At 43.1% G+C, this 16,019-nt stretch overlaps 1 protein-coding gene across 2 annotated transcripts in view; it reads left to right on the forward strand.

The window, feature by feature from the left end:
- XPO4 (exportin 4) overlaps positions 1-16,019 on the forward strand; it is a 147,576-nt gene that overhangs the window by 39,808 nt on the left and 91,749 nt on the right. For both annotated transcript variants that reach the window (XM_065415784.1, XM_065415791.1), the window contains exons 2-4: positions 2,735-2,840; positions 8,741-8,882; positions 9,167-9,305. In XM_065415784.1, coding sequence (XP_065271856.1) covers positions 2,735-2,840; positions 8,741-8,882; positions 9,167-9,305 — 387 coding nt within the window. The remainder of the gene's footprint in view (positions 1-2,734; positions 2,841-8,740; positions 8,883-9,166; positions 9,306-16,019) is intronic.

The following is a 16,019-nucleotide window of genomic DNA, read 5'->3' on the forward strand; positions in this document are numbered from 1 at the left end:
GCCACCTTGATAGCATCTTGCAAGAATGTTCCAATCATTGACATCTGCAGGGGGTGACATTGGGCTCGGTCCATGTCTTCACAAAGCCCACTATGCTTTGGTACAGGCAGCTGCCTTAGATGCCTCCCTAGGCAGAGAGCAGTCCTTCAATCAGCAGTTGGGCAATGCTCTGGGCACCCACCTCCATAAGCGGGGTCACTGCCTGAGAATCACCTGAAGTGTGCTATGAATAGGGACAACCACTTGAAGAAGGAGAGGTTACCTTGTAGTAACTGGAGTTCTTCGAGGTGTGTTGTCACTATTTTTAGTGCGCTGACTATCCTCTTTCCCCCTGCCTCAGATCCCAGTCTCAGGACTTTTGGTGATGAAGGAGCTGAGATGGCATGGTCCAGTGCAGCCCCCCTGTACACTCAGTGTGGAGCACAAGGAGAGCAAGAACACTTGCACAGAGTAAGTGGACATTGCTAGGAAGAATTCTTCGATCTCAAGTGTATGCACAACTTGAAGTGAACTAGTGCATAGGGACAATGCATCTAGAAGAACTCCAGTTACTACAAGGTGAATAACCTCTCCTGCAGTGACCACAGCATGGTGCCTCAAGCCACCCAGCTTCATGCAAACCCTCTACCTTTAACAGAGCCCTAGTCTTGCTGCATATGTGCACTTCATTTTTAGATGCATCAGTTTAGTTCAGGGGTCTCAAACTCAAATGACCACGAGGGCCACATGAGGACTAGTACATTGGCCGAGAGCCGCATTACTGACACCTCCCCCTGCCACCCTTGGCCCCGCTCCCACTCCACTCCTTCCATGAGGCCCTGCCCCCATTCCAACCCCTTCCCTGAAATCCCCGCCCCAACTCTGCCCCCTTCCTGCCCCCAGGGAGGGCAGGAGGGGTGTGTGGGGCTCAGGGCAGGGAGTTGTGGTGTGGGGTGCAGGAGGGGTGTGGGGTACAGCAGGGGGTTGGGCTGCAGGAGGGGCTCGGGGGGCGGGCTCCGGCCCGACATGCACTGGGGGCAGGGCAGGCCGCCTGACTGCCTGTCCCCGCTCCGGGAAGTGGCCGGAACGTGGGGAAGGGGGGACACAGGGCTCTGTGTGTTGCTCTTGCTTCAGGCAGCGCCCCCAGGAGCTCCCATTGGCCGGGAACGGGGAACTGCGGCCAATGGGAGCTGCTGGGGGTGCTGCCTGAAGCAAGAGCAACACACAGAGCCCTGTGTGCCCCCCCCCCCTTCCCCACATTCCAGCTGCTTCCCGGAGTGGCAGGGGGCAGGGCAGGCAGGGAGTCGGGCTGGAGCCGCTCTAGGTAAATGCTGGGGGGGGGCCCGCGAGGAGCTCGCGGGCTGCAGAAAACAACCCTGCGGGCTGCATGCGGCCCCCGGGCCGCGTGTTTGAGACCCCTGGTTTAGTTCATGCCAACCTGGAGTTAAGAACTTTACCCTTAACTTTTTCAATAATGTTTTCCCCAAAAGGGTGCCATGCACTAGCTGAGATAAATCCCAAGTGGCTGAGATCAGTTTGAGAAGTAATTTTGATGATTTATAAACATCTAATTTTTTTGGAGGGAGGATAGTTATTGAGGTGGGTTTGAGTTTTCAGTTAGAAAAGCTGATACCTACTCCAATAGATATTTTAGTAAACTGATTCAGATTTAATTTTAAGGTGCTACTCCTGCTTGTAACAAAAAATAAATATTTAAGTACTAATATTTTTTCTACTGAGATTTTAAAAGGGAAAAAAATACCCTAGAAATTTCTGCAGTCTGTAATCTCTACAAATATGGATGTAATAAAATGACAAGAAAATATTATAATGTAGGTATGAAAATATGCCATGGCATGTCATCCTAAAGGAATAGAACCTTGAATTGAAATATCTGATAGAAAATTCCTCTTGCTAGATTAATTGGTTAGGATAGCTTTAATATTTGTTAGAACCAAGTAAGGCTATTGGTACCAGTAAATCTCCGTACGTGATCACATGTAAACAGCAAAGCATTTTGATCATGCTGTTTTGTTTAGCTCGGAATGGGATGATTATAAGTGCTCAGCACCAATTTAGTTTAGTCTCTTTGTAATATGCTGACTCTAAACACTAGAGGGCAGCATATCACTAATAATGATTTCATTTCCTAACAGAATCAGGTTACACATTCTTCAACCTTTCAGGATTACTATACCATTTAACATCTCTAATCTAAATTTAAATCTTCAGAAAAATGTAGTACCACGATTAAAACTTTTTTTTGGAGAATTTAGTTGTAATTTATCCCATTTCTCTTGGTTTACGTTTCAGTAGTCCATTATGTTTTAGGTGATGTTGGTGGGGTTTTATCTGTACTAGAGTGTGTGCTATTATTTGGTTTGGGCTTTGTCAGTCCAGTGCAAAAAGGATTGAGTAGAACCTTAATCTTCCTTTCCTTTCACCTTACCTTAAATGTGTTTTGGTATTAGTATTATTAGCAATGTAGAAGCATTTAGAATGATTTATTGTCTGCATGCCGTTAGAATATGCACATAAAGATATTTATACCCTGCTGTAGGTGTATTTGTGTATAAGGAAGGCTTTGTCAGACAAATAAGAGGCACCTTGCCTTAGCAGACTTATATTCCTGTTGTTTGGATTATTCACCAAGGCAAATATTTATCAGCTTATAAAATTTCTCATAAAATGCATATGCAGTAGGAACGCTACTTTGCAGATTACCTAAATGCAAGTAAACTTTATTTTCTTGTAGGCACCACCTTCCATGGTCAATAATGAACAACGCCAGCATGCCGAGCACATATTCTTATCATTTAGAAAATCAAAATCACCATTTGCTGTTTGCAAGCATATTTTGGGTAAGTCTTCAGTGTATTTTTTGAGAGATTTAGCATGTCATCAAATTCACAACTAATAGAAAATATTAGTCTTTTGCATCTGGGAATGTGAACATTAGGTTAGATATTCTTTCATTGTTATTGTACAGTATTAAATTTATAGTGAACTGCAAAGCATTTAAAAAGTAAGTTAAATTGAACTCTTTAAGATCCTGAGTTAGTAACGCAATACAATATGTGTAATCTTAAATCCTTGATTTTTAGCTATAATTTTTGTGGTGTTTGCAGAGCTACTAGTGTTTTTTAAAATGGTCTGCTAAGGGGAAAAAAAAAGTTTAGTGCCCCCTCAAAATTTCACAGCTTTAGCGAAGGCCTTGGTACAACTTTCTTCTGTTGGAGAATTTCTAAATTTGATTTAGAAACTGATTTAGTAACGTAAGTGCAACTCCTTTGCCAGGACACTCTTTTATTTTAGTTTGAGAATACTTTGTATGTGGAGCTGGTAATGCCACCTGTACTTAAGGTTGCTTGTCACTTTCCATTGTAAGACCCTGTTTTCTATTGCTTATGATTTTGCCAGACTTTAACCATACAGGTGGAAATTTTCTATGCCAGTTTTTTAAATAAGTTTCGGCTAAAATGATCATGCCATTTCAGCGAATGAGATTATGGGGAAATATGCTGTTTTAACTGTGATTAAAACCTCCCACTTCCATCCATTTTGTTAAGAAACTCTAGGGCCTCTAAGCTTTGGAGCAGGGCCTTGGAATTTGGCAGGAAGATTCATGTTGCCCTGGTGTCAGGGCTGTATCTTTTGAAATGCCTGTGGAAAACTGATCACATTTGGGCAGATTACAAGCCTCTGAAAAAATTTCAAGCAGTAGAGACTAGATAGCTTGGCAGCAAAATTACCTCTACTGAGCACGAAACATCCCCACTCAGCTCCTATGTGATGATCAGAGGGGGTGTGCGTGTGCATGTGTGTGCATGCGTACGTACTGTCATCACAGAGTGAGTGGACACGCTCCAGCTCAGGATTGCAGGGGCTGAGCAGGACATTCTTTGCAGTTGCTTCCCCTGGGGCTGCTGTGATGTTGGGTACAGGAACTGATGATAGACTCTTTCCTGTGCTCTGTGATCCCTCTGTCACCCAGGCAGTGTGGAGGGAAGGAGAAAGCAGCTGATTTGAATGCAGAGGAGTGAGAAATGAGGGACAGCGAGATGGGGTTGGAGGAGCCAGAGAGGGGGCAGTACTTAGGACATGGTGGGGGGGACATGCATGCAGAGGGATGGAGACAGGAACAAGGGGGTAGAAGGATAAGCTCAAAGGGGGAGGAAAGCAGCAACCAGGAGATGGAGTTGGGGAGGATTGTGTCGGAGCGGAAGGGTAAGGGGGTAGAAGACAGGGTGGATGGTGATGAATAGGAGGAGAGGGGGACAGGTTGGGACAACAGGATAAGAACAGTCTTTAACCACTAGAGAGCACTCCTTTCCAAAACTTGGAATAAAACCTAGGTGTCCTGAATCTTTCCATTCTACTGCTGATAAGTTCATGAAGGGCAGGTCTATTAATGGCCATTAGACAAGATGGTCAGGGATGCAGCCCCATGCTCTGGGTGACCCTAGGCCTCTGACTGCCAGATGCTGCTACTGGACGATGGGATGGATCACTTGATGATTGCCCTGTTCTGTTAATTCCCTTTGAAGTATCTGGCATTGGTTACTGTCAGAAGACAGGATACTGGGCTAAATGGTACATTGGTCTGACCAAGTATGGCCGTTCTTATGTCAGGAAAAAACTCTGAAACCCACTGGCAAAGTGCATTTCTTATCTCTCTCTAGTGGCTGGTCCACATATAGAATAACAACCTACTATTCCCACTAGTTATTCAGTTAGCTCAAGTGGTCCCAACCCTGCTGACGAGGGTTAGCTTAGTTAGCTCAAGTAAGGATTCAATATGATTTGACATGATCAAATTTAATTTTTCAGGGTTTTTTTTAAATTAGGAAATTACATTTAAAAAATGTCAAGGTTGCAAAGTCAAGCATTCAAATTAGGAAATACCAGTATTAAGGTAGCTGATGTCACCTTAATTCAGCCTCCCAGTATGTATGCGTTATGATGTTTTTAATTACATGATCACATACTATTTTTCCAAACTAAGCTACATTGATATAAGCCAGGTTTAAATCTATTTAAGTATCCACTTAAGGTTTTCTGCCAGTTTTGAATCAATTTAATAACAGATTCTAGCTAAATCGGTGCAACTTTGAATATAGAGAAGGCCTTTGTCATATATAAAAGAAACATGAATATTGTGGGCTCTTTTAAAAATATTTGTAAGTCTCCTTTCATAGCCACCTGCATTCCCTTTCAACAAGTAAGTGGTGATGCTTAAGACAAGCCAGCATGTCACATTCTGGTGGGGGTGCAGTCTGGACAAGTGAGGGGTTGTGTCATTGTCTGTCCTGTATGCTTTACTGTTGTAGCTTCCAACTTAGGTCACTCACAGCCAGCCTGCAGGTAACACCCGGAGTGTCTGTGTGCTAGACAGCCCTAGTTTAGCATCTCTTACCCCAGCAGCCTGTTTACAGTCCCACTCTGGCTTCCACCAGCCTTGGTTACTACTTGCAGGGTGACCACAATACACTTCCAGTCCCGAATTTTCCCAAAACTGTGTGTTTTACAATGTCCAGCCCTCTCCTGGGCAGTTCAGAGAAATAATATGGTTCATTTGTTCCTGTACAAACTCAGGAACACATCACAGCTTATTAACTTAACTGGGGGTAATAAACCCTTCCGTTTTTAAATACAGAACTGAGTTCGTTTATGGTAAAAAGAAATGTATTGACAAATTATACATAGAGGTAAATGAATTCAAGTATAAGGAATGAAGATACAAAGTTACAAGTAAAACAAAACATGCTTCTAACAGTCTAAAACTTAAATCTAGCAAGATACAGACTTTGTTTGAGATGGTTTCTCTCACCAGTCATTTTTCTTCCCAGTCATGGCTGACTTTCTTCTCATTCAGGACCTTCCACAAAAGTACAAGGTGCTGGCTTCCCTTGTCGTCTTTGCCTAAGCACGTTTCTCGCCTATATTCAGTTTGAGACTTGAGCAGCGCTCCCCCTTGGTGGAAGGACTCATCTTTCTTAGCTTGCAGGAACTCTGGCCTCTTGTGTCTGTCTAGTGATGGATGCCAAAGCTGGCTTCTGTCTTTACTTGTATCTTCCAAAGTTCAATGACCTTGTTTCAAGAGGCAGGATCATAGAATCATAGAATATCAGGGTTGAAAGGGACCTCAGGAGGTCATCTAGTCCTACTCCCTGCTCAAAGCAGGACCAATTCCCAACTAAATCATCCCAGACAGGGCTTTGTCAAGCCTGACCTTAAAAACCTCTAAGGAAGGAGATTCCACCACCTCCCTAGATAACCCATTCCAGTGCTTCACCATCCTCCTAGTGAAAAAGTTTTTCCTAATATCCAACCTAAACCTCCCCCACTGCAACTTGAGACCGTTACTCCTTGTTCTGTCATCTGGTACCACTGAGAACAGTCTAGATCCATCCTCTTTGGAACCCCCTTTCAGGTAGTTGAAAGCAGCTATCAAATCCCCCCTCATTCTTCTCTTCTGCAGACTAAACAATCCCAGTTCTCTCAGCCTCTCCTCATAAGTCATGTGCTCCAGCCCCCTAATCATTTTTGTTGCCCTCCGCTGGACTCTTTCCAATTTTTCCACATCCTTCTTGTAGTGTGGGGCCCAAAATTGGCAGAGTACTCCAGATGAGGCCTCACCAATGTTGAATAGAGGGGAATGATCACGTCCCTCAATCTGCTGGCAATGCCCCTACTTATACAGCCCAAAATGCCGTTCGCCTTCATGACTTCATGCTATTCTTCCCTTCCTGTGTGCTCCCCTCCCCCGGATGGGGCTTCCATTGTTTGATTCCACCATGCTTAATTTACATAGCAGACTGGTAGATAGCTGTGCCATTCCCTCCTGTCTGGGCAGACTGTACAGTAGGGACGGGCAAACTTTTTCGCCCGAGGGCCACATCTGGGTATAGAAATTGTATGGCAGGCCATGAATGCTCACGAAATTGGGGATTGCGGTGTGGGAGGGGATGAGGGCTCTGGGGTGGGGCCAGAAATGAGGAGTTCAGGGTGTTGGAGGTTCCCGACCAATGGGAGCTGTGGGGGACAGCGCTTGGGGTGGGGGCTGTGTGTGGCGTCCCCGGCCCTGGCTGCCCCTATGCATAGGAGCCAGAGGGGAGACATGCTGCTACTTCCGGGAGCTGCGTGGAAAGCCCTCAACCCCACTCCCTGGCTGGAGCATGGAGTGGGGCAAGCCCCTGACCCCGCTCCCTGGCGGGAGTTTGAGGGCCAAATTAAAAGGCCCGACGGGCCAGATGTGGCCCGTGGGCCATAGTTTGCCTCCCCCCGCTCCCCTGTACAGCCTAATATCAATGAGTATCCATAATTCCTTACATAGTGTTAATATCGTTGTGAAATAAATGTATTGATCACTAGCATGTCATTTGTTTTCAGAGGAGACCTTACTCTCTACACTTTTATAATACAGTAATATTGTGTGCAATCAGTGGATTCAGTTGCTTATCACTTGAGGTTCAGTGCCCCCCCCCCCGTGTTTTTTACAGACAAGTAAACCTTTGAAATGGATTCTTCTGAAAAGTGAAACCCAGACCAAGCTGCAGGGTGTAGACACCTCCTGTCTTCTCCACCCATTTGTTAGTATGAAGTTTGCCTCCACTCCTTGTTAGCTTGATGGGTCTGTTTACTGCTTATATGTAAATTGAGTAATCACACATTCCTTTGTTTAAGATAAACCTGTTCAAGTCCCCCAACATACCTGGTTTCTCTCTCTCTCTCTCTCACTAATTCCAGCATAAATTCATAACTATTAATACACACTGAATGCATACATACATCTCAAAGAATATTAATGGTCAGTGAGTGACTAGTTTTCAAATGATACCTCACAAGGCATATTTTGTACAAAGATTATTACAGTAGTTTGTAGTGTAAGAGTACAGGGGTGCTTAGTGTCTCCCAACATTTCTTGCCCTGCCAGCTAGCATTTGCCACCACAGCCAAATGCCAGGTACAGCTCTTTATCATCTTACCCTGCCCATTTCTGCCCTTTCTGCTCTGTAGCCACTCCCCTGCATACTGCTCCTTCTATGCTTTTTTCACAATGCCACCCAAATAAAAAAAAAAAGTAGAAATTCAGAAGTCAGGAGTTGATGTTTTCAAATCTTTTTTTCAAGTTATCTGCAAACACCTGAATAGGTTTAAGGAAGGGGATGCTTATAAACGTAGTTTATAAAATCCTAAAAAACAATGACATATATTATGCACCCACAAATTACATTAAAATAACATTAAGGTTGCAAAATCAAGCATCTAGAAGTTAGAAGATGAAAGAATTAAGGCTGACTGTGTAACATTAATTCCTGTTCCTTGTGCATAGGCATTATGATACAATCTTTAATAACATGGACATATGCTATGTGTTAGTCAGTGACCAGTCTTGTCATCGTCTTCCTTTCCTCTCCCCCTTCTCCTCCTCCCCCCTCCTCCCCCCCCCCCCCCCGGTTCCTCATCCCAATCCTATTTTCTTTGCCTAGCCAGTCAGTCTCCACTCCTTAGGCTTCTCATCCCAGTCTCCATCTCCTCCCAACTCCTCATGCCATTCATAATAATATATGATAATGTGATAATTCTGGCATTTTGTCTCCTTGTCACATGTGAGAGGAACTAACCCCTGAAATAGCAAAACCAGTTAACAAAACTGCAGCTGACTATATTTTTTGAATGAAAAATATTTTTTCATTTTAACCAACATGGGCAGTGAAAACAGCAGGTGATAATTGAATAATGTCTTTGGTCTTAACAGAAACTAGTAAAGTGGACTATGTCCTTTTTCAAGCTGCCACAGCAATAATGGAAGCAGTTGTGCGAGAATGGATTCTCTTGGAAAAAAGTAGCATCGAGTCACTGCGAACATTCCTTTTAACCTATGTCTTACAAAGGCCTAAGTAAGTATGGATGGAAGTACTTCCAAAAATATTTACATAAATTCCTACATAAACCATGATTTACCTTTGTTTAATCTTCCTAGGCTAACAGGTAGAAACATTTAATGGTAGTGACACTTCTAATTCCTGAATGGATGGCTCTTGACATCTGTAGAATTGTCAGTTTTCATTTAAGCTTTCATTGTGTTCTTGAAAAAATAACCCAGATTTAAAATTCTGTTTTACAGAAGCCTTCTGCTGTTCAGCTTAATGGCAAGAACTTAATATTTGTATTATGTTTACAGCCTTCAAAAGTATGTTCGGGAGCAGATTCTATTAGCAGTAGCAGTAATAGTGAAACGAGGATCATTAGACAAATCGATTGACTGCAAGAGCATTTTCCATGAAGTCAGCCAGTTGATAAGCAGTGGTAACCCCACTGTGGTAAGTTCTTGTTTAAAATATTATATAATCATTATAAATTGTATATTAAGTATACTAGTTTGCTGGATTATTTTCATATCCAGAATATGAAATTAGGAAGCATAATCAAAGAAAATAGTAAATGGCTGCTTGAATATCTGAATCTGGGATTTTTTTTGTGAGAAATGAGTTTTGAGGCAGTTTGTAATGCATATTGTATTTACAGTGCTTTACCCTGTTACACTATGACAGATATCTGTGTCCTATGGAAAAGTGTAGATTTGCATTTGGCATTCTAGAGACCAATGTTAATGAGCATTTTGAACTTGTATTTAATACTAGCGTGTTTGATCCATTAGTCTCTCACTCATATAGTATGGGGTAATCTTTACTAAAAGGTAGAATTAAACCAGTGTACTTGTTTCCATTCTGAGTTGCTTCAAGAGCCATGACACTTGATATAAAAAAGGATTTTCCATTAGCTGGCAGTGGTTCTGTAAGGACTCTGTTCCGCTTACATCTGTCCATTGCTGCACCCTGTTTTGGTTCAGCTGTTGGAATTGTCTACTGAGCAAGAGACATAGACCTTTTTCATTCTCTGGGAGTTGGGCCAGGTGGGGAGAAAGGGTTGCGAGGAAGTAAAAACTGGAATGGAAATACAAAACTTGTTCACTCTAGATTTAGAATCAGACCGGGGTAAGTGTTCCCTTCCTTATTGTGTTCAAAGTGGAAACAAGGTGTCAATGTCTATCTTTGCATTTAGTTAAATTCCATTTACTATGCCAGGAGATAAGATTAGAGTAGTTCGTAATGGAGGCTTTAGTGATAAACTTGATATCTAAATATATCTAAAAACTAAACTAACTTAACTACAAATTAAAGAAACTTGATTATTTGCCTCCCAAATGTAGATGTACAATTATGCAAAAAATAATAATATATATATTCAACTAAAACTACCCACATCCCATAAAAAGGGGCTTGACTTTTAGAATTGCTGAGCACTTAGGACTCCATTTGAGGTAGATGGGAGCTGGAAATTCTCAGCACCGCTGAAAATCACATCAAAGAAGTGCAGTCAGAGTAATGTAGCTCCTGTCATGATCCTAAAAAGTGTGCCACCTTTGTAGCACTTCTAACAGATTTCCCTAGCTCATAGAAATGGAAGTTCTAAGATTGTTTTTAAACTCAGATTTCCTGTTTGGTAGCACAGTATTCTAATGTCTGTACAAAGAACAACATCCTCACCCAATTAGCTGCTTAAAATGCATATTAGCCTATAATAGGCAGTTGTGTGGAGATTGATAATTGTGTGGAAGGAGAACTATACATATTAATCTTTTAATCATTCAAAATATAGTTTCCCCCCTGAAAAATATACTTGAGGTTTCCAAAAGTTTTCTATACACTCATGTGTATATGTATAGGAAGTTATTTGATTTTAACTAATGATACAGGAGTGGGACAAGTAGAAAGCTGCATATCAGAGGAATAGTCACTGGACCAGCTCTTGCACTCAAATACAATACACAGACGCTAGATTATATGTCATTTAAGTTTGCTCTCTATATAATATACCTAGTACAAAACCTAAAAAGTAAGGAAATAAGTTAAGTCTACCAACAGTAAATACCTCTGCTTCCCCGTCCATAGGCTCACCTTGCCACCAACACAGTCACCATACATTATTGATAATGTATCACAACCTTATCTCTGCCTTGTAGTAATGCCCCGGTTTTCCAGCACCTCCTTGCTCAATTTCCACCCACTTCCACTATAAACAGACCAGACTTCACCATCTGTTCCTCTTCTTCCTCTCCACTACCCACAAACATATTACCCCCTCTGCACAAGTTCTTTGGAGCTACACACACACACAGGCTTAAGGAAGGGGGTGATTACAAACTTAGGTTATAAAATCCTCCTTGATTAGAAAATGTCACTTTCTACTCAAGGGATTTCCATTTCCAATCCACTATAACATATGCTACACTATTTGCTACCAAAAACTAACATTTGTTGGTACACCTCTACCCCGATATAACGCTGTCCTCGGGAGCCAAAAAATCTTACTGCATTATAAGTGAAACCGTGTTATATCGAACTTGCTTTGATCTGCCAGAGCGCGCAGGCCCTCCCCCCCTCCCCCCCCCTCCCCCGGAACGCTGCTTTACCGCGTTATATCAGAATTCGTGTTATATCGAGTCGTGTTATATCGGGGTAGAGGTGTACTTAAATATTTTTATTATATTGTGTGATACAAACTTGCAAGGCCTAAATACATGTGTATAAACCTACTGCACCATGCAATTAATATGCTTTATAACATGAAATAGATCATTGATTCCAGTTCTAGTAATAAAAATATCTACTACTCTGCCAACATACTACACCGAGCGGACTTCTAGAACCACATAGTTTAATGAGCCCTGGAACTTGATTCCTTTTGAAATCTTTACTGCACATTAATCAACAATACATAAATTCAACAGTATACACCCAACAGTGTGTTTCCATTACAGAACAAGTCAGGAAGGTTAAGTTAATGTTTGATGTGTGATATTGAGTTGGCCAGGAATCATGTTGGCTTGTGGTTGTACAGCACAACAGAGCCTGTTCCTGACTGGGCCCTCAAGGAGCTATTGTATTATAAAATTTAATAAGACTGAAGGATTGTATGGCAGTGAGGAACTGGCTGGAACCATTAACTGTAACTTTTTTAAAAGTATGGAATCTTTGTTGTTCCGTTTAAAACGAGTTAACAAAGACTCAAGGGAAGCCATGCTCCAACAGAACTTATGAGACCCATTAAAGTGGGCTTCCTTTGGGTGGGGAGGGAGATATACTTGGCTGGGGTATGGGGGAGAGAAGGTCTCTGCTTCACTGGTCCCTTTCACTTCATTTCACACCTTTCATGTCTCCCCAGGCTCCTCTACATACTCTCATCCAAAGCCTCCCGCATTCTGAGACTGGGGAGCATGGTTCTATCATCCCTCGATGGCCCCTAGCTCTCTCCTCTATCTAGTCCTCCTCCCTCTCCCCTACCTTTGTGTCCCGTCCCCCCCAGACTCCTGCTCCAGAACATTTCTCTCTGGTCAAGTACCTACCCTTCTGTGTCCTCCCATCTCTGGCTCAGCTCAGCAACTGCAGCAGCACGCTCAGGGGTCAGCAACAACTCAGCTTATATTTATAAGTGTTTAAACATTGCTCTATATACATCTGAAAACAGCTTTGTACAAGTGTAGGCTGGGGCCATATCTCTTGGGTAACAGGAATGGAATAGGAAAAATAAAGATGAAAAAGAAATCAAATATTGCCACTATAAGGTAAAGGCATCTCTGTGCATATAATTCCTCAGTCTGGCCCAGAAAAAGGAATATAATGGAAAATAAATAAAAGAAGCTTGCTCCAGCTAGTGGAACAGTATTTTACTTATAAAGTCACTTGTAAGCAATCTGGTCCTTCTGTGGAAGCAAACTGGTATCTTCACAGTTCCTGCTTTCTTCCTTTCCTGTAGCTGGACTCAAAGCTACCTGACCTTTTTTCCCTCCTTGGGCTGAGAGGACGGTGAGTGTGCTTCATCTTTCCCACCAGGCCCCTCCTCAGCCTTCCGTGGCTACTTTTTTTTTATATCAGCACTCTTTAAAATCAGTGGGACTACTTATGTGAATGTTGTTCTTGAGCTTGCTTGCAGAATCCGGTGTGCAGCCAGGATGATGACAAAAGTTGAACATTAAGAATATGTGGTTGACCATGAAGAATACATTAGGTCTGCACACTTCTCAAAGGTTCCATATATTTAACTTTTTTACATATTAATTAAAATTATTGATAGAAATTGGGTTATTCTGAGGATGGAGCTTGAAGAGGAGCATTGAAGTAAAGTTTGTGACAGGGAGGGGCATGTGCAAAACCGTGAGAAATGAGACAGCGATGAGATGGAACGGAGAAAGAGGATAGAGAGAGGTTGGATGGGAGGTAGGGTGACCAGACAGCAAATGTGAAAAACTGGGACGGGGGTGGAGGGTAATAGGAGCCTATATAAGAAAAAGACCCAAAAATCGGGATTGTCCCTATAAAATCTGGACATCTGGTCACCCTATGTCACGGAGTATTGGGGAACTTAGGGCCCTGCACCCCCGGCTTCCTGCGATTCACCATGACTCTCAGCCAGCCAGTAAAGCAGAAGGTTTATTTAGACGACAGGAATACAGTCCAAGACAGGTCTTGCAGGCACAGATAACAGGATACCCCTCAGTTAGGTCCATCTTGGGGTCCTCGGGCACCCCAGCCCCCCTTGGGAGGTCAGAGCCCTCTCTGCCTCCCAGCCACCTCACCAGCCAGCTTCTGAGACTCTGCCTTCAGCGACCCCTCCCACAGCCTTTGTTCAGTTTCCCGGGCCAAGGTGTCACCTGGCCTCTCACTCCTTCCTGGGTTCTCATGTTACATGCTCAGGTATTCTCCGTTGGTCAGTCTCCCATCCCCCAATGCAGACTATCCTAGCCACACTCCCCTGTCAGCATTCAAAGATCACAGTAAGAACAGTCCCAGTTCGTCACACCCTAATGGGAGCGTACGGGAATGTCAAGTGTATGGATAGGAAAGAGGGACAAGAGGATGAAGGACAGAAGGATATGAGATTGGTAAGATTAATTGTGGGCAGGTGTGAGTGAGTCTGGGCAGTGGAAAAGAGCATTCAAGTTAGGGAAACAGTAAGATGTTAGAGAAGAGTTTTATCACTCGTTCTAGAAATTCCATCAATGGGACTAGATGTTATGAACTGTTGGTGGTAGGGAAGGTGGTATAGTGTGGGCCAAGATTAGGACCTGGCATGCTGAGTTCTTCCTTGTGGCTCTTTCTGTTGCTTCTGTGACATCTGGACCTTTTAGGACCCCCTGGGCTTGGTAGGGAGAGCCTTGTGGGTAGTAGGGTGGCTATTTGTTCCCAAAGTAACTTTGTAGCAATCAAATGAGAGGCAAGAAGGGGTCTTAGTGTGCCTGCTTTTTTTTCTTTCAGGTCTTCTCTCTGGCAGTCAAGAAAAAGCACTCCTACCAGTAACTTCAACATTTCTTGCTCTGTAGCCTGCATTTCTGAGGGATAGAGTTTCTGGTAGAAGTCTCAGAGCACTTGGCTAATTTTAGCATGTGTAATATATGCTTTCACCACTGATTTCTAGATGTTAGGGCAGGGATAGTCAATTATTTTTTGTCCAGGTCCAGATTTCTTGGTCAAGGTCCAGACTCCAGAGAAAATTAAAAAATTATAATAAGTAAATAAAAAGATTTTGGGGTCCATTCAAAAGCATCTGGTGGTCCGGATTTGGCCCATAGTCCGCCTATTGACTACCCCGTCCTACAGTCTGCAAAAGCAGGGCTCCACTTCTGCACACCTTAACAGCTGCCAGAGGGAAGGGAATTGAGGAGAGCAAGGGGCTTGGAGGGGCCAAAAAGAGGGCATTCCCCCCATGATGTGTGCAAGAAACCCACAGAGTGAACAGCCTCTCATCCTGCCTGTCTCCTCCTGCTTTCCAACCCTATCTTTGGGGCTGCAAGCAAGGCAGAATTAGCTCAGCATCTTCCAGTATTACCATTTAAAATGTAATAAACTTCTAAAATTAGGTTTTAATCAACTGAACTTGATCTTGTGCACTAGGTCTCCACTAAGTCTGTACTATATGAATCTAGTAAACTGGATTTGATCTTTTGTTTTTGCTATAGTTTAATCGTGTCATTTTTAAACAATTTGTCACCGTTTATTGGTTAGAATTAATTCAGTTTAGGTATGTGTGACGGGATCCCTGGAGTGCAGCCTGGGACCGCTGTGCCCCCTGAACTCTCTCCTCTCTGGGCTGTCTCTCACAATACCTTCCTAGTGACCAGCAGCAAACCCCTCCAGGTGCTGTTATCACTCAGCACAACCACATGTGGAACCCTACACCCAGCTAGATTGCATGTATGCTCCCAGAGCCACTCATGAATCACACAGAGAAAGGCAAAGCCAAATCCCCCCAGTTCCAGCACTGTACCTCAGGAATATACTATCTTGCACAGCTCAAGATGAGCAATGCAGATTTATTGATTGGTTCACCACTTCATCAATGGAAATTGGATATACACCAGCCTTTGCAAAACCTGGGCAGATTTGCCACACGCTTCACATAAACTCTCTGGTAAAGATAAACAGTAAAAGAAGTTTATTGACTACAAAAGATAGATTTTAAGTTATATTAACTGATAGGCAGAAAGTCAGAGTTAGTTACCAAAAGAAAAGAAAATATAACCACACAGTCTAAACTCTCAACCCTATTAGACTGGGCAACATCTAGATAAAGCATTTTTTCTCACCCCACTGGATATTGCAGTCCATAGTACACAGATTTCACCCTTGAAATCTCGGCCAGTCCCCTCGGTTGAAGTCTTCTCAGTGTCCTGGTTGCTTGCAGCATAGGTGGGGGTAGGAGAAAGGCCAAGCATGGGCCCCCTGTGTTTAGTTTTATACCCTCAGTCCATGTGCTTGGAAAACACATGTCTGGTGCATTGCTGAGTCTCCAGGCAAGGTTGAGCAATTCCCCTGGTCTGGCTTCATGTAGGTGAGTCATTGCATTGTAGCTCCCTTGTGCAACAGTGGTTGTTGATGGGTCGATTGACATCCCGCCCGGGTGTTGGCTACTTTCCTTGCCGTTGTCTCTTGGGAGCTAATATCTCGTTGATTCCCTAATTTACAGCATGTTTTAGT

Source organism: Emys orbicularis, chromosome 1, assembly GCF_028017835.1.
Source record: "Emys orbicularis isolate rEmyOrb1 chromosome 1, rEmyOrb1.hap1, whole genome shotgun sequence".
NCBI classification, from domain to species: Eukaryota; Metazoa; Chordata; order Testudines; family Emydidae; genus Emys; species Emys orbicularis.